The 14269-nt window shown below is 38.2% G+C and overlaps 1 protein-coding gene and 1 non-coding gene across 7 annotated transcripts in view; one reads left to right on the plus strand and one right to left on the minus strand.

Moving 5' to 3' along the window:
- The window catches only part of LOC105473089 (WD repeat domain 70), a 388018-nt gene that overhangs the window by 53910 nt on the left and 319839 nt on the right, over positions 1 to 14269 (minus strand). For all 6 annotated transcript variants that reach the window (XM_011726713.2, XM_011726718.3, XM_011726712.3 and 3 more), the window contains 3 exons: positions 8086 to 8185; positions 4598 to 4682; positions 2397 to 2535 (listed from right to left, as the gene is read on the minus strand). In XM_011726713.2, coding sequence (XP_011725015.1) covers positions 2397 to 2535; positions 4598 to 4682; positions 8086 to 8185 — 324 coding nt within the window. The remainder of the gene's footprint in view (positions 1 to 2396; positions 2536 to 4597; positions 4683 to 8085; positions 8186 to 14269) is intronic.
- LOC112425102 (U6 spliceosomal RNA) lies at positions 5288 to 5394 on the plus strand. Its single transcript, XR_003016116.2, has one exon. It is a non-coding gene; the product is annotated as a U6 spliceosomal RNA (small nuclear RNA).

Raw genomic sequence — 14269 nt, forward strand, 5'->3', positions numbered from 1 at the left:
AATAGGACTCCTCAAGGGGTGTGGTTTTGTTCCTATTTGAAGTTCTCTCTTCATCCATCTATTAAAATAGATCTCATAATTTGTCTTCTGACTTTTCTAAGATGATTCAATATTGTATGTTCTATTTATTTAATGAAACTTCTCCTTTCTTAGCTTCTTTTCATTTGCTCGTCTCTTAAATGATGATGTTTCTTACGGCTCATTTTTCTATCCTTTATTCCCTTACCCTAACCAAACTCATCAGCAATCAACATTTCAGCTATGCACTATAAATGTTTTTACCAAACCTGTCTCTTCTTTCTCTTATGCACCAAACTTATTAAACCATCTGCATACTGAGTATCTCTACACAGAAGTCCTATAGGTATTTCAAGCTCAACATATCAAGAACAGAATTCACTTTCTTCCAAAATCTGCTTTATTTTATCTCTATGTATTTTTATGTCAATGAACATTCACCCAGTCTCCCAAATTATAAATTTCTGGCTTCATCTACACAGACTCACCAAATCTTATAAAACTAAACTTTATATTTCAACAAGAATTAATCATTTCAAAACTTAGATCTGAATGTGTCTTCCTTTGCTTTAAAAAAAAAAAAAAAAATACACAACATAGTCATTTTCTTATTGTATACAAGACCAGTTTTACCTGACTCTAGATCTCTCTCTCCTGCCTCACTCTCCAAAGACACACCTATGATCTACAATATGCCTTACTTGCACTTCCCAAGTATATCTCTCACTCATTCAATGAATATTAAGAGCTATCTATGTGCCAGGCACTGTTCAAAGCACCAAGGATACTGCAGTGAACAAAAACTTTCTGCCCTGTGTGACTTACATCCTGGTAGAAGACAGACAAAACCAAACAAACATACAATATATGAGGGGCGGTGGTAAGTACTATGGAGAAAAAGATCTACCCCCAAAGTAACACAGAGAACAAAAATGTATCACACTATGAGACACTGATTTTTCCAGCAAACAGCATGTTCTTCCTATAAACTACAGAAGCCCAGCATGTCCTTAAAAGTGCAATCATATTGTCTACATTCCTTAATTTATTTACAGTTCAACTTAAGCTACAATTTAAAAATACATCAAGTGTGATACTGAAATGTACAGTCATTTAGAGGCATAGTAGAACACTGCTTATATCTGGAACAAACGATTACAATAATTTTACTTTCTGAGATGAAAGTTGATAGATTCGATTGTTTTCTTTGATTCTAGTGTTTTAGTTGGCTCCTAATACACCCAGAAAAAGCAACGTGAATGCTGGCACATTTCAAATTATGTCATGACATTAGAATCTATTAAACATAAGTACTCATGTAGAATTAATCTCATTGTTATTTCACTTTGCCTATAATACTCTAACTATACTGTGGTTTTACATTCAGAACCTGCAAATTAAGACTTCATAATAATACTAGAACATTAGAGACAGGAGTTTTTTGCTGGTGATTTAAAAACAGTTGTTCAATTGTCTGAGTCACTTAAGTGCATAATATGTCTCAACTGTCTACCAAGATCTGAAACAACTGGAAAAATCTACATAACAACACTGTTTAAGATACAGGACATTACTAAAAGATTTGACAATGAGCCAAAGAAAATGTACACAGACATTAATTGGCCTGTTTCATACTGAGAAAATTACAATGATTTGCCTTACCACGTAAATAATAATATACAGTTTAAAGGAAGTCAAATTTTCCTCTGGGAATTTTCATTCTTATTGTATAACATGTGGCTCCAGTCTCAGTCTCGGGACATGAACAAATGAATGAATGAACAAGTGAATGCTGGTGTTTTAGTGTTCATATAAATCTGTGAAGAAAAGTAATGTTTTTTCTTTCAAGTGTAGAAGTTAAATCTGAAATGTTTTAAATTTCCAAATAACTAAATAGCAATTAAGTTCAGTGCAAGCTGAGTCTGACTTTAATGACTACAACCCACACAAGCAGAGTTCTGTCAAAGTTTTCATGGTTTCAAGAACAATGTTAAACTTCGTCACTTCTTAACCTTTCACTTCCGTCGACAATCCCTAGATCCTCACAAACATGCCCATTGTGGGATGCTCCTTTCTGTATCCTACATGATGATCATCTTCTTCCCTCCTCAATTTGGTTGGTAGAGTGGGGAAAACATCTCAGGCCCAGCTGAAATTCCTACTAAAGTGCAGGCCCATAGGAAATACTGGGTTGTGGAAAGGGATAGGGTAGATCAGCAGTCCACAACATACTGATAACTCCTATGCTAGAGTGAAAAGCAGTTATCACCGTGCTCTCAGGGCCAGGGCTTATGTTCTACTTAACAAACAAAACCAAAAGATGGGTAAGAGGAAAACTTTATGTATTCTCAAGGCTGAGGAGAAAAGAATATACATACCGCATCTGTGATGTCTATTTCATACACCCTTTGGAAAGTCCTACGCTCAAAGAAAACAAGTTTGCCGCTGCCACATCCTCTTTGAACAGATGTACCAGTGACTATGAGCTTATCATCTGGACTGAAACAGCAATCAGTCCTACAGAAAAAAAGAGTTTATGAGTATAAGCTTATGATCTCCACAACAATCCAGCAATAATTAGTGAATTAAATAAAATATAAACATTGCTGTAATAAGAGCTAACTCCTATATAGGGCTTATGAGTCAAGCACTTGCATTAATTTGTTTAATCATCACAATAATCCTATGTGATAGTTATTACCCATATTTTACTGATGAGGAAACTGAAGAAAATAATTTAATTACACCTTGCACATGGCAACACAAGTAAGTAGTGCAGCTGGGATTCAAACTTAGGCAGTCTGACTCCGGAATCTGTACTTTTCAACTTCTACGTTGTAATGTTTTTTAATGTAAAGGGAGTGTAAAAAAATCAATATAGACATTAAGAGTGTCTACAGACAGATACATGACTAATGTCTAAGTAAAATGATTACTTTGGCCATTTTTTTAAAAACTATTTTTACTAACACCACTACCATCACCCTCAAATAATTTGAGTTACGTCAAGTTGAGCACCATGAAATGAGCCACAGGTTGCACTGCTGGAACCTAATTGATGGCTATGATTCCAAGGCTCTTGCTGTTAGCAGTCTGGCCATCTGTTTGCAACTAATCTAAGACATGACCCAAACAAGTTATATAGTTAGCATTACTTGCAGCAGGTATAAAAGCTCAAAAAATTATCATCAGTTATAAACTCATGTTTGTTTGTTTTAACATAAAATGCCATGGGCAGCAGACCATGTTAGAGTTAGTACCACATTATCATACAGTTTCCTTCACTTGATACTTCCATTATCTTCATGCTCTTCTCTGTTGATCATTATTTCATTTCTACCAAAATAGAACAATTTGCCTAGGTACCAACTATAGGACTCAAAGGTCAAGTTTTACCTCAGCTGCTTCAAGAAAATCTTTAAAAGTTTCAGGTGCCAGTTTAGTAGATTGGAGATAACAGTGTTCAGCAAGACAGTCTGAACAAGTGAAGCACGCTGAATTACTGATTTGAATGATTTAAAAAATGAGAAAATGAGCTGTACCATAAATGCTCAGTAAATATTAAACACTACTTTGATGGTATTAGAGCTCAGTGTTTTTTTTTTTTTTTCTTTTTTTTTTTTGAGATGGAGTCTCGCTCTGTCCCCCAGGCTGGAGAGCAGTGGTGCAATCTTGGCTCACTGCAAGCTCCGCCTCCTGGGTTCATGCCATTCTCCTGCCTCAGCCTCCCAAGTAGCTGGGACTACAGGTGCCTGCCACGAGGCCTGGCTAATTTTTTGTATTTTTAGTAGAGACGGGGTATCACCATTGTTAGCCAGGATGGTCTCGATATCCTGACCTCATGATTCGCCCGCCTTGGCCTCCCAAAGTGCTGGGATTACAGGCGTGAGCCATGGCACCCGGCTGACTGGAGCTCAAATTTTTTAAAACCACAAATTTTTTTTTTTTTTTTTTTTTTTTTTTTTTGAGACGGGGTCTCGCTCTGTCACCCAGGCTGGAGTGCAGTGGCCGGATCTCAGCTCACTGCAAGCTCCACCTCCCGGGTTCACGCCATTCTCCTGCCTCAGCCTCCCGAGTAGCTGGGACTACAGGCGCCCGCCACCTCGCCCGGCTAGTTTTTTTGTATTTTTTTAGTAGAGACGGGGTTTCACCGGGTTAGCCAGGATGGTCTCGATCTCCTGACCTTGTGATCCACCCGTCTCGGCCTCCCAAAGTGCTGGGATTACAGGCTTGAGCCACCGCGCCTGGCCCAAAAACCACAAATTTTAAAAGGCCTACCTTGCCATTTATACAATATTAAAAGAACTGAATCTCTTAAAATATATTTTACTACCCCAAGACTTATGCGTGCATACAATACACACAAACACATGAATAAATCAAATACATAATTTTAACTTCAAAAAAGTGAAGTCTGAAGAATGTGTTTTTTATATATATATTTCAAAAAACAGATTTTGATCACTCAAGTCTCTTTTCCAGAAGATCTAAAAGACATACGATATAAATTAACATTAAGGTAAAAGTACTTCTTTTCCATTCTTCTATGCCGATCAAATATTTAAAATATGCTACTTACATTGGGAACATGGTGGGAAGACCCGAGGCTGAAAAAAGTGGCTTGTTAAATTGTCGGATGTCCCATAATTTTAATGAATCGTCACCTGACAGAGGAATGAGGGGAAAAAAAGACAGAAAAGTGAATTGTGCAAAAAGAACTCGCTCCCAGTTTAGTGTCTGCTACACTTAATGTACAACTATAAGGAAGAAAGGGAAGGGGAAGGGGAGAAAGAGGGAAGAAAGAAAGGCAGAAAGAAGCTAGATTCACACAAGCATGTTTTACTTTTTTAACTGTTCAGAGAGCTTGAAAACAGCAGTCGCAAGAACAGTTGAAAGCTATTTGATAATGAATTGGGCTTCCAGAAATTACTTTCCAGATAGATGCAAGCTAGAAGGAACCCTGGAGAATCTACTCTAAAGTATGATATTAGAGCAGATGGTAGTTCCCCTGTGGTGTATTTGAGCATACATTACTTCTTGAGAAGATTTTAATTTAACAGCTATCAGGACTGAAAATAGTTCAATTCACAACAGATTCCTTTTCCCACTGGTGAGTAAAGCTATCCATTAACATTAATAAGGGTGAGCCATGTGATTCCCTTCCCTCCAGTGTAATTCTACCTATAGCTATCATTCTTCACTTTGCTGGGTAGTACAGCTTTACCAAGCCGTTTAAAGAATAATGAATATTTTTAAGGAATCACTTTTCGTGCTCGTTTTGGCAGCACATATACTAAGACTGGAACGATACAGCGAAGATTAGCATAGCTCCTGCACAAGCATGACGTGTAAATTTGTGAAGCATTCCATATTTATTTAAAAAATAAATTCTAAAAAATCCCTTTTTAATATTTCTATAAGGCTAATTCCTGAACAGAACAAAAGCCAAACTCATATAAATAATGTTTTTGCTGTTCTTGCTCCCCAGTGCCCACAGCTGAGACCTGCCTCAATCCCTTGGGTCCAATAAGGAATGAGAATCAGGTGCAAGTGAGGAGAATAAAGAGTTCAGTAAAAATCCCCATTTTTACAGTGAAGCTTCCTCTGAAACCCAACTTTTGGCAGGTGCACTAATCCATAACTGGCTGGACGCAGGACCTGCTTGTACTGGGAGAACTTTGTAAGGCTCACCTTTGGAATGTTACTTTATTGCTTTTAGTCTTTTTTTTTTTTTTTTTTTTTTTTTTGAGATGGAGTCTTGCTCTGTCACTCAGGCTGGAGTGCAGTGGCATGACCTCAGCTCACTGTAACCTCAGCCTCCAGGTTCAAGTGATTCTCCTGCCTCAGCCTCCCGAGTAGCTGGGACTACAGACATGCGCCACTACATCCAGCTAATTTTTGCATTTTTAGTAGAGACACGGTTTCATCATGTTGTCCAGGCTTGTCTCAAACTCCTGGCCTCAAGTGATCCACCTGCCTCGGCCTCCCAAAGTGCTGGGATTACAGGTGTGGGCCACTGCACCCGGTCTGCTTTTAGTCTTTAAAAAAAGGTTACACATCCCCACAATCTTCAAATAATAAGAAAACATTAACCTGTATTAATTCCATCTAATCCAGAGGTTATGCAGCTAGCAGAAGCACCTTGTAACACCCTGAGGACTCTGCTGAATAGACTTCCACCTGCCATACTGTATACATCCAGGAAGGAAAATGATGGAATACAGTATACATGTGGTATTGACCAATTAAGTTATCCAAAAGCGTGTGTGTGTGTGTGTGTGATGGAAGGGAAAGGTAAGAAGTGTGTGTGTGTGTGTGTGTGTGTGTGTGTGTGTGTGTGTGTGTGTGATGGAAGGGAAAGGTAAGAAGTGTGTGTGTGTGTGTGTGTGTGATGGAAGGGAAAGGTAAGAAGTGTGTGTGTGTGTGTGTGTATGTGTGTGTGTGTGTGTGTGTGTTGGAAGGGAAAGGTAAGAATTATCACCAAAACGGCTTTGACTGAAATAGAGTTACTTTTATACTTCTAAGGGAGTAATTATTGACTGGGTAATTACTCAGTTGAGTAATTATGGGCTCACCTATTTTATCACCTGTGAAGAATTTTCAAGCTACAGTCTCCCTTTTTCCCCTCTTCTCCCCTAACTCCACCTCAGAGACTTGGATATACCATCCCAAAGATGCAAGAGTGGATGTAAGAATTCCTAAGTGGAGCATTCACCATTTGAAAACTTTCCCAGGGGATTCAGATACACTCTTGGGATGAGAACCATTGTTTTAAAAAAAGAATATACAGAATTTTAATTGGGAGTCATCTCTGAACTCAAGTAGCAGGTTAGAATTGATGGACCAAAATACATATTTTGTACATATCCACATTTGCCATGTGTATCACAGAGAATTACATGTATATGTACTTTGATTTTTTTAAGTTATGCAAATGAGAGTAGTTTAGATATAATAGTAAAGTTTCCCTAAAGAGAATCTGAATGAGTTCCCAAGGGTAAAAGGACAGGGACTAGTTAAATTGAGGGGAAAGCTGTGCCACTTCTCTTGCCTCTCTCTTCACTTCCACTATCCTTTACACTGGGTTGTAAAGTCTTTCAGGAAAAGGATTCTGTCTATGATGTTTACAGATTATACCCAGCACCTAGCATAATGTTAGCTCATAGTAGATGTTCAATATACAGTAGTCGAGTGACTGAATAAATAGCTAAATATAGCACTGTTAGATTCACCTGCCTAAAATGTAGCTCCTCCCTTGGCCTACAGAATAAAGGCTATATAAGGGCCTCTGTAGCATAGTTGCCACCTACTTACCATGCTATTAGTATTTCTTTTCTTTATGTGATATTTAAGACCCTCTGTAACATGGCTCCAGCCTACTTACCATGCTATTTTTCTCTCCCCACAAATGGGTCTATAGGAAAATCTTCAGCTATGTCCCATACTCTCCCATAATGCTGCCTTCACTATTCTCCATCTCCTTCTATCAATACACAACCTATCTATGTGATAAAGATTTAGCAAAAAATTAGGAAGCTGTACCCAAGCATATGCGTATGGATAAGTAAACTTACAATATGACCATATAGAACCATTTTTGAAAATCTCATCTAGATATAGACTTTTTAAAAAAAACTAAACTGGGTTAGTATTTGAACTGGGGAAGGAAAAAAAAAAAGCAATGGTCAAGCAACAAATAGAAGACTTTGAAGTAACAGATACAGAATTATAAAATGGTATAGAAAGAATCTAGGTGATCATCTATAAACTTCCCAAGGTAGAAGCAAAGATCATTTTTGTGGAGGCTTCAAACTCTTATGGAATTTGAATCTAAATGAAAAACTTAGGCAAAAAATAAGTAAATATTTAAACATTTTACTTGGTAATTTTTAATACAAACAATGTTGCAAAGTTGGAAATGTATTTTAATGAAGAAATCAGACTGGCAAAGGTGCATTAACAAAAATCACAGCAAGCTTTACTAAGCACTAGGGTATTATTGTCATATTTGTTAAAGATGATCGTTTTATATGGAGAAATACATCAAAAAGAAAGTTTTTAACCTACCTCCACGAGAGGCAAGGACATTACCATCATAGGAAAAAGTCACGCAAGAAGTGTCTGTGCCCGAGTCATGAGCCTGTTTATAGTGGAACTTAGGATGAACCTATTCACAAAGACAAGGAAAGTGTTAACATCTCACCTGAATTCAGAAGAGAACACTTTTGTGGCAAGAACATTTCACTTTATCATAATGAAAATGATACACACCTATAAGTAAAGTACTAATTTCATGTGATTATAACTTGCTTAAAAAAAAAAAAACCTAATGGCTTTTCAAAATATCCATTTGCTTTAACAAAGAACAGAGAAGGTAAGTCCTAATAGGAGATATTTTTCCAGATTGCCCTAGCAAGCTCTGTACAAGACAAGACTACAATAACTTCTTCATATTATGCTTATAAAGTTATTGGGTCAATTTCCTGTATTTATCTGAAAGAGCAAATATAAATCAAAATTACAAATTAGCACATTATTTATTTACCCCAAAATATTTATTGTATTCCTAGGATATGCCATACACTCTGCACATGGTTGAAGGTCTTGAACTATCCTTAATGTGCCTGTGGAATGAATAATGATAATAGTAACAGCAGCTAACCCTTATACAATGCTTATCATATCCTAAGCACTATATGTCTTCCTATCTTGCCTATTTAGTCCTCACAATCACTCTGTAAGTTAGGTTCTATTATTACCATCTCCATTTTATAGTTTGAGAAACTGAGGTACAGAAACTTAAAAACCTTGTCCAAGGCCACACAGTTTGTAAGTAGTAGACCTGGGGGTTTGAACCCAAAAAGACTATTCTTAAATACTGAATTATAATCCTTCTCTTACTGATCTATCTTAATAGTATTTTTATTTCTAATGTTGTTTCTACACAGTTAATGACTTGTAATTCTACTATACCAATCTTGCCACTCAGTTATGACTCAGCAACCAGTACAAGGTACTAGAAGTCAATTACCTCAAAAAGCATGGTCTACATGAACAAAGACATTTGGTCCATTAAAAACTTTGTCCCCTACATAGCTGTCATTAGTAACCTCTATAATAGCTGTGTGTGCGTGCGTGTGTGTGTACCTGCGTATGCACACACACACGCCATGCTGGCTAATTACACAATGGTTCTGGGCCATTACCAACTTTCTTAGGGTAATTCCATAGCGAAAGACAGGGGCACTGCTGGTAATGACACGATGTGAGTCCCTCCTGGGAGCCACAGGTATGGTAAAGCAAGTGAGCTCATCTCCATTGTTCTAGTAGCAACCCTTAATGAAGAATGAGTCACAAAACAGAGCTTGTGCACTTTGCCCTCCAAATAATATCCCTGACACCCAGTCCCTGGGCTTACACCTAAAAAAATCCAGTAATGAGGAGTACACCACCTTATAAAAGCAGGCCAGTTCATTTAAAAAAATAATAATAATCTGCATATACTAAGTGAACACTGGCTTCTCAGTTCTTCCTCTGGGTAACAGTCTTAGAATTTTATATTAGCGATCATGCTTCCATCTTTCATAAACACAAAGAATTCATTGATTCAATTTTTTTTTATTGGACATCAACTGTATGTATTGCAGACATTCAGTTAAGCAGAGAAAACACAAATGAGCTGAGATAAACACAGCTTCTCAAAGACTGGGCAGTCCCCAGAAAGGATACAGATCAACACAGAGAGTGACAAGTGCTACAAATGGGGAAATACAGAGTAATATGTAAGTACTGAGGAGAAGGTCCTAACCCAAACTTGACAATGAGGGAGAAAAGCAGTAAAGCAGAGACCTAACAGATAAAGTAAAAGTTAGCAGTTGCAGGAGCAGGAGGTGAAGGCAAGAAAGAGTATTTCAGTCAGAGGGTACTGCAGTGTGGTAAGCCGAATTTTTACTCTTGTGACCTCTGCACCCTAGTGTGATGTCCATGAATACCCTATATGGTCAAAGGAGCTTGGCAGGTGTAATTATGGTTACTAGTCAGCTGACCTTAAAATACCTTGGATTGCAGGTGGGGTTGAAGCAGTTGCATGAGCTACAGTGCCGACAAGAAAGTCACAGAAATGTGATGGAAGAGGAAGTCAGAGAAATTTGAGACATGAGAAGTGTTTAACATGTCAGTATTGGCTTAAAGATGAAGGGGACCACATGTCAAGGAAACAGGGATCTGAATCCTGCCAACAACCACTGAGCTTGAAAGAGGACCCTGAGCTTAGACTGAGAGTCACATACCAAGGCAATACTCTGATTTTAGCCTGGTGAAACCCTGAGAAGAAAATCCAGCCACACTGTGCCAGACTTCTTACCTACAGGAATTGTGAGAAACCAAAGGCATGGTGGGGAAATGATATGAACAGGCCCCAGATATCAAGGCCGTAGAAGCCATGGGATATGGTTTGGATCTGTGTCCCCACCCAAATCTCCTGTCAAATTTTAATTCCCAATGTTGGAGGTGGGACTTGGTGGGAGGTGACTAGATCACAGAGATGGCTGCTTATGAATGGTTCAGCACCAGTCCCTTTGGTACTGTCCTCATGATAGTGAGTTCTCATAAGATTTAAAAGTGTGTGGCACCTCCCTCCCTCTTCACTTGTTCCTACTCCTGCCATGTGAGATGCCTCACTCCCCCTTTGCCTTCCACCAAGACTGTAACTTTCCTGAGGCATCCCCACAAGCCAAGCCGATGCCAGCATCATGCTTCCTGTATAGCCTGCAGAAACATGAGCCAATTAAACCTCTTTTCTTTATAGACTATGCAGCCTCAAGTATTTCTTTATATCGATGGGAGAACAGACCAATATACCATATTAAGAAGCTCAGATTTTATCCTGAAGGCAAAAGGAAGCTGCAAAAGTAGTTTAGGCAGTTTACCCACCAACTTATCATTTACATTAGGTATTTTCCTAATGCTATCCCTCCCCCAGTCCCACACCCCACAACAGGCCCCAGTGTGCGATGTTCCCTGCGCTGTGTCCAAGTGTTCTCATTGTTCAGTTCCCACCTATGAGTGAAAACATGCAGAGTTTGGTTTTCTGTCCTTGTGAGTTTGCTGAGAATGATGGTTTCCAACTTCATTTTTTTATGTCTGCATCTTTTTTATGTCTGCATAGTATTCCACGGTGTATATGTGCCACATTTTCTTAATTCAGTCTGTCACTGACGGACATTTGGGTTGGTTCCAAGTTTTTGCTATTATGAATAGTGCCGCAATAAACATACGTGAGCATGTGTCTTTATAGCAGCATGATGTACAATCCTTTAGGTACATACTCAGTAATGGAACTGCTGGGTCAAATGGTATTTCTAGTTCTAGGCCCTTGAGGAATCACCACACTGTCTACCACAATGGTTAAACTAGTTTAAACTTCCACCAACAGTGTAAAAGTGTTCCTGTTTCTCCACATCCTCTCCAGCATCTGTTGTTTCCTGACTTTTTAATGATCGCCACTCTAACTGGTGTGAGATGGTATCTCATTGTTGTTTTGATTTGCATTTCTCTGATGACCAGTGAACATGAGCATTTTTTCATGTGTCTGTTGGCTGCATAAATGTCTTCTTTTGAGAAGTGTCTGTGTTCATATCCTTTGCCCTTTTGATTGGGTTGTTTTTATCTTGTAAATCTGTTTGAGTTATTTGTAGATTCTGGATATTAGCCCTTCGTCAGATGGGTAGATTTTCTCCCATTCTGTAGGTGGCCTGTTCACTCTGATGGTAGTTTCTTTTGCTGTGCAGAAGCTCTTTAGTTTAATTAGATCCCATTTGCCTATTTTGGCTTTTGTTGCCATTGCTTTCAGTATTTTAGTCATGAAGTCCTTGCCCATGCCTATGTCCTGAATGGTATTGCCTAGGTTTTCTTCTATGGTTTTAAGTCTAACATTTAAGTCTTTAATTCATCTTGAATTAATTTTTGTACAAGGTGAAAGGAAAGAATCCAGTTTCAGCTTTCTACATATGGCTAGTCAGTTTTCCCAGCACCACTTATTAAATAGGAAATCCTTTCCCCATTTCTTGTTCTTGTCAGGTTTGTCAAAGATCAGATGGTTATAGATGTGTTATTTCTGAGGCCTCTGTTCTGTTCCATTGGTCTATGTATCTGTTTTGGTACCAGTACCATGCTCTTTTGGTTACTGCAGCCTTGTAGTATAGTTTGAAGTCAGGTAGCATGATGCCACCAGCTTTGTTCTTTTTGCTTAGGATTGTGTTGGTAATGCAGGCTTTTTGGTTCCATATGAACTTTAGTTTTTTCCAATTCTGTGAAGAAAGTCATTGTTAACTTGATGGGGATGGCACTGAATCTATAAATTACTTTGGGCAGTATGGCCGTTTTCACAATATTGATTATTCCTATCCATGACCATGGAATGTTCCTCCATTTGTTTGTGTCCTCTTTTATTTTGTTGAGCAGTGGTTTGTAGTTCTCCTTAAAGAGGTCCTTCACAACCCTTGTAAGTTGTATTCCTAGGTATTTTATTCTCTTTGTAGCAATTGTGAATGGGAGTTCACTCATGATTTGGCTCTCTGTTTGTCTGTTATTGGTGTATAGGAATGCTTGTGATTTTTGCACAGTGATTTTGTATCCTGAGACTTTGCTGAAGTTGCTTATCAGCTTAACAAGATTTGGGGCTCAGACGATGGGGTTTTCTAAATATACAGTCATGTCATCTGCAAACAGGGACAATGTGACTTCGTCTTTTCCTTACTGAATATCCTTTATTTCTTTCTCTTGCCTGATTGCCCTGGCCCAGAACTTCCAACAGTATGTTGAATAGGGGTGGTAAGAGAGGGTATCCTTGTCTTCTGCTGGTTTTCAAAGGGAATGCTTCCAGTTTTTGCCTATTCAGTATGATACTGGCTGTGGGTTTGTCATAAATAGCGCTTATTATTTTGAGACATGTTCCATCAATGCCTGGTTTACGGAGAATTTTTTGCATGAAGGGCTGTTGAATTTCATTGAAGGCCTTTCCTGAATCTATTGAGATAATCATGTAGTGTTTGTCTTTGGTTCTGTTTATGTGAGGGATTACATTTATTTATTTACGTATGTTAAACCAGCCTTGCATCCCAGGGATGAAGCCGACTTGATCATGGTGGATAAGCTTTTTGATGTGCTGCTGGATTCAGTATGCCAGTATTTTACTTAGGATTTTTGCATCAATGTTCATTAGGGATATTGGTCTAAAATTCCTTTTTTGTTGTTGTTGTTGTTGTTGTGTCTGTGCCAGGCTTTGGTATCAGGATGACGTTGGCCTCATAAAATGAGTTAGGGAGGATTCCCCCTTTTTCCATTGATTGTAATTGTTTCAGAAGGGATGGTACCAGCTCCTCTTTGTACCTCTGGTAGAATTTGGCTGTGAATCCATCAGGTCCAGGACTTTTTTGGTAGGTAGGTTATTAATGATTGCCTCAATTTCAGAGCCTGTTATTGGTCTGTTCAGAAAATCAACTTCTTCCTGGTTTAGTCTTCTGGGGGGTTGTATGTGTCCAGGAATTTATCCATTTCTTCTAGATTTTCTAGTTCATTTGCATAGAGGTGTTTACAGTATTCTCTGATGGTAGTCTGTATTTCTGTGGGATTGGTGGTGATATCCCCTTTATCATCTTTTATTGCATCTAATTCCTCTCTTTTCCTCTTTAATAGTCTCGATAGTTGTCTATAAATTTGTTGATCTTTTCAAAAAACCAGCTCCTGGATTCATTATATTTTTTAGTTTTTTTTGTGTCTCTATCTCCTTCAGTTCTGCTCTGATCTTAGTTATTTCTTGCCTTCTGCTAGCTTTTGAATTTGTTTGCTCTTGCTTCTCTAGTTCTTTAAATTGTGATGTTAGGGTGTCCATTTTAGACCTTTCCTGCTTTCTCTTTTGGGCATTAAGTGCTATAAATTTCCCTCTACACACTGCTTTAAATGTGTCCCAGAGATTCTGGTACATTTGTATCTTTGTTCTCATTGGTTTCAAATAACATCTTTATTTCTGCCTTCATTTTGTTATTTACCCAGTAGTCATTCAGGAGCAGGTTTTTCAGTTTCCATGTAGTTGTGCAGTTTTGAGTGAGTTTCTTAATCCTGAGTTCTAATTTGATTGCACTGTGGTCTGAGAGAGAGTCTGTTGTGATTTCTGTTCTTTTATATTTGTTGAAGAATGCTTTACTTCCAACTATGTGGTCAATTTTGGAATAAGTGTGATGTGGTGCTGAGA

Source organism: Macaca nemestrina, chromosome 6, assembly GCF_043159975.1.
Source record: "Macaca nemestrina isolate mMacNem1 chromosome 6, mMacNem.hap1, whole genome shotgun sequence".
Taxonomy (NCBI): domain Eukaryota; kingdom Metazoa; phylum Chordata; class Mammalia; order Primates; family Cercopithecidae; genus Macaca; species Macaca nemestrina.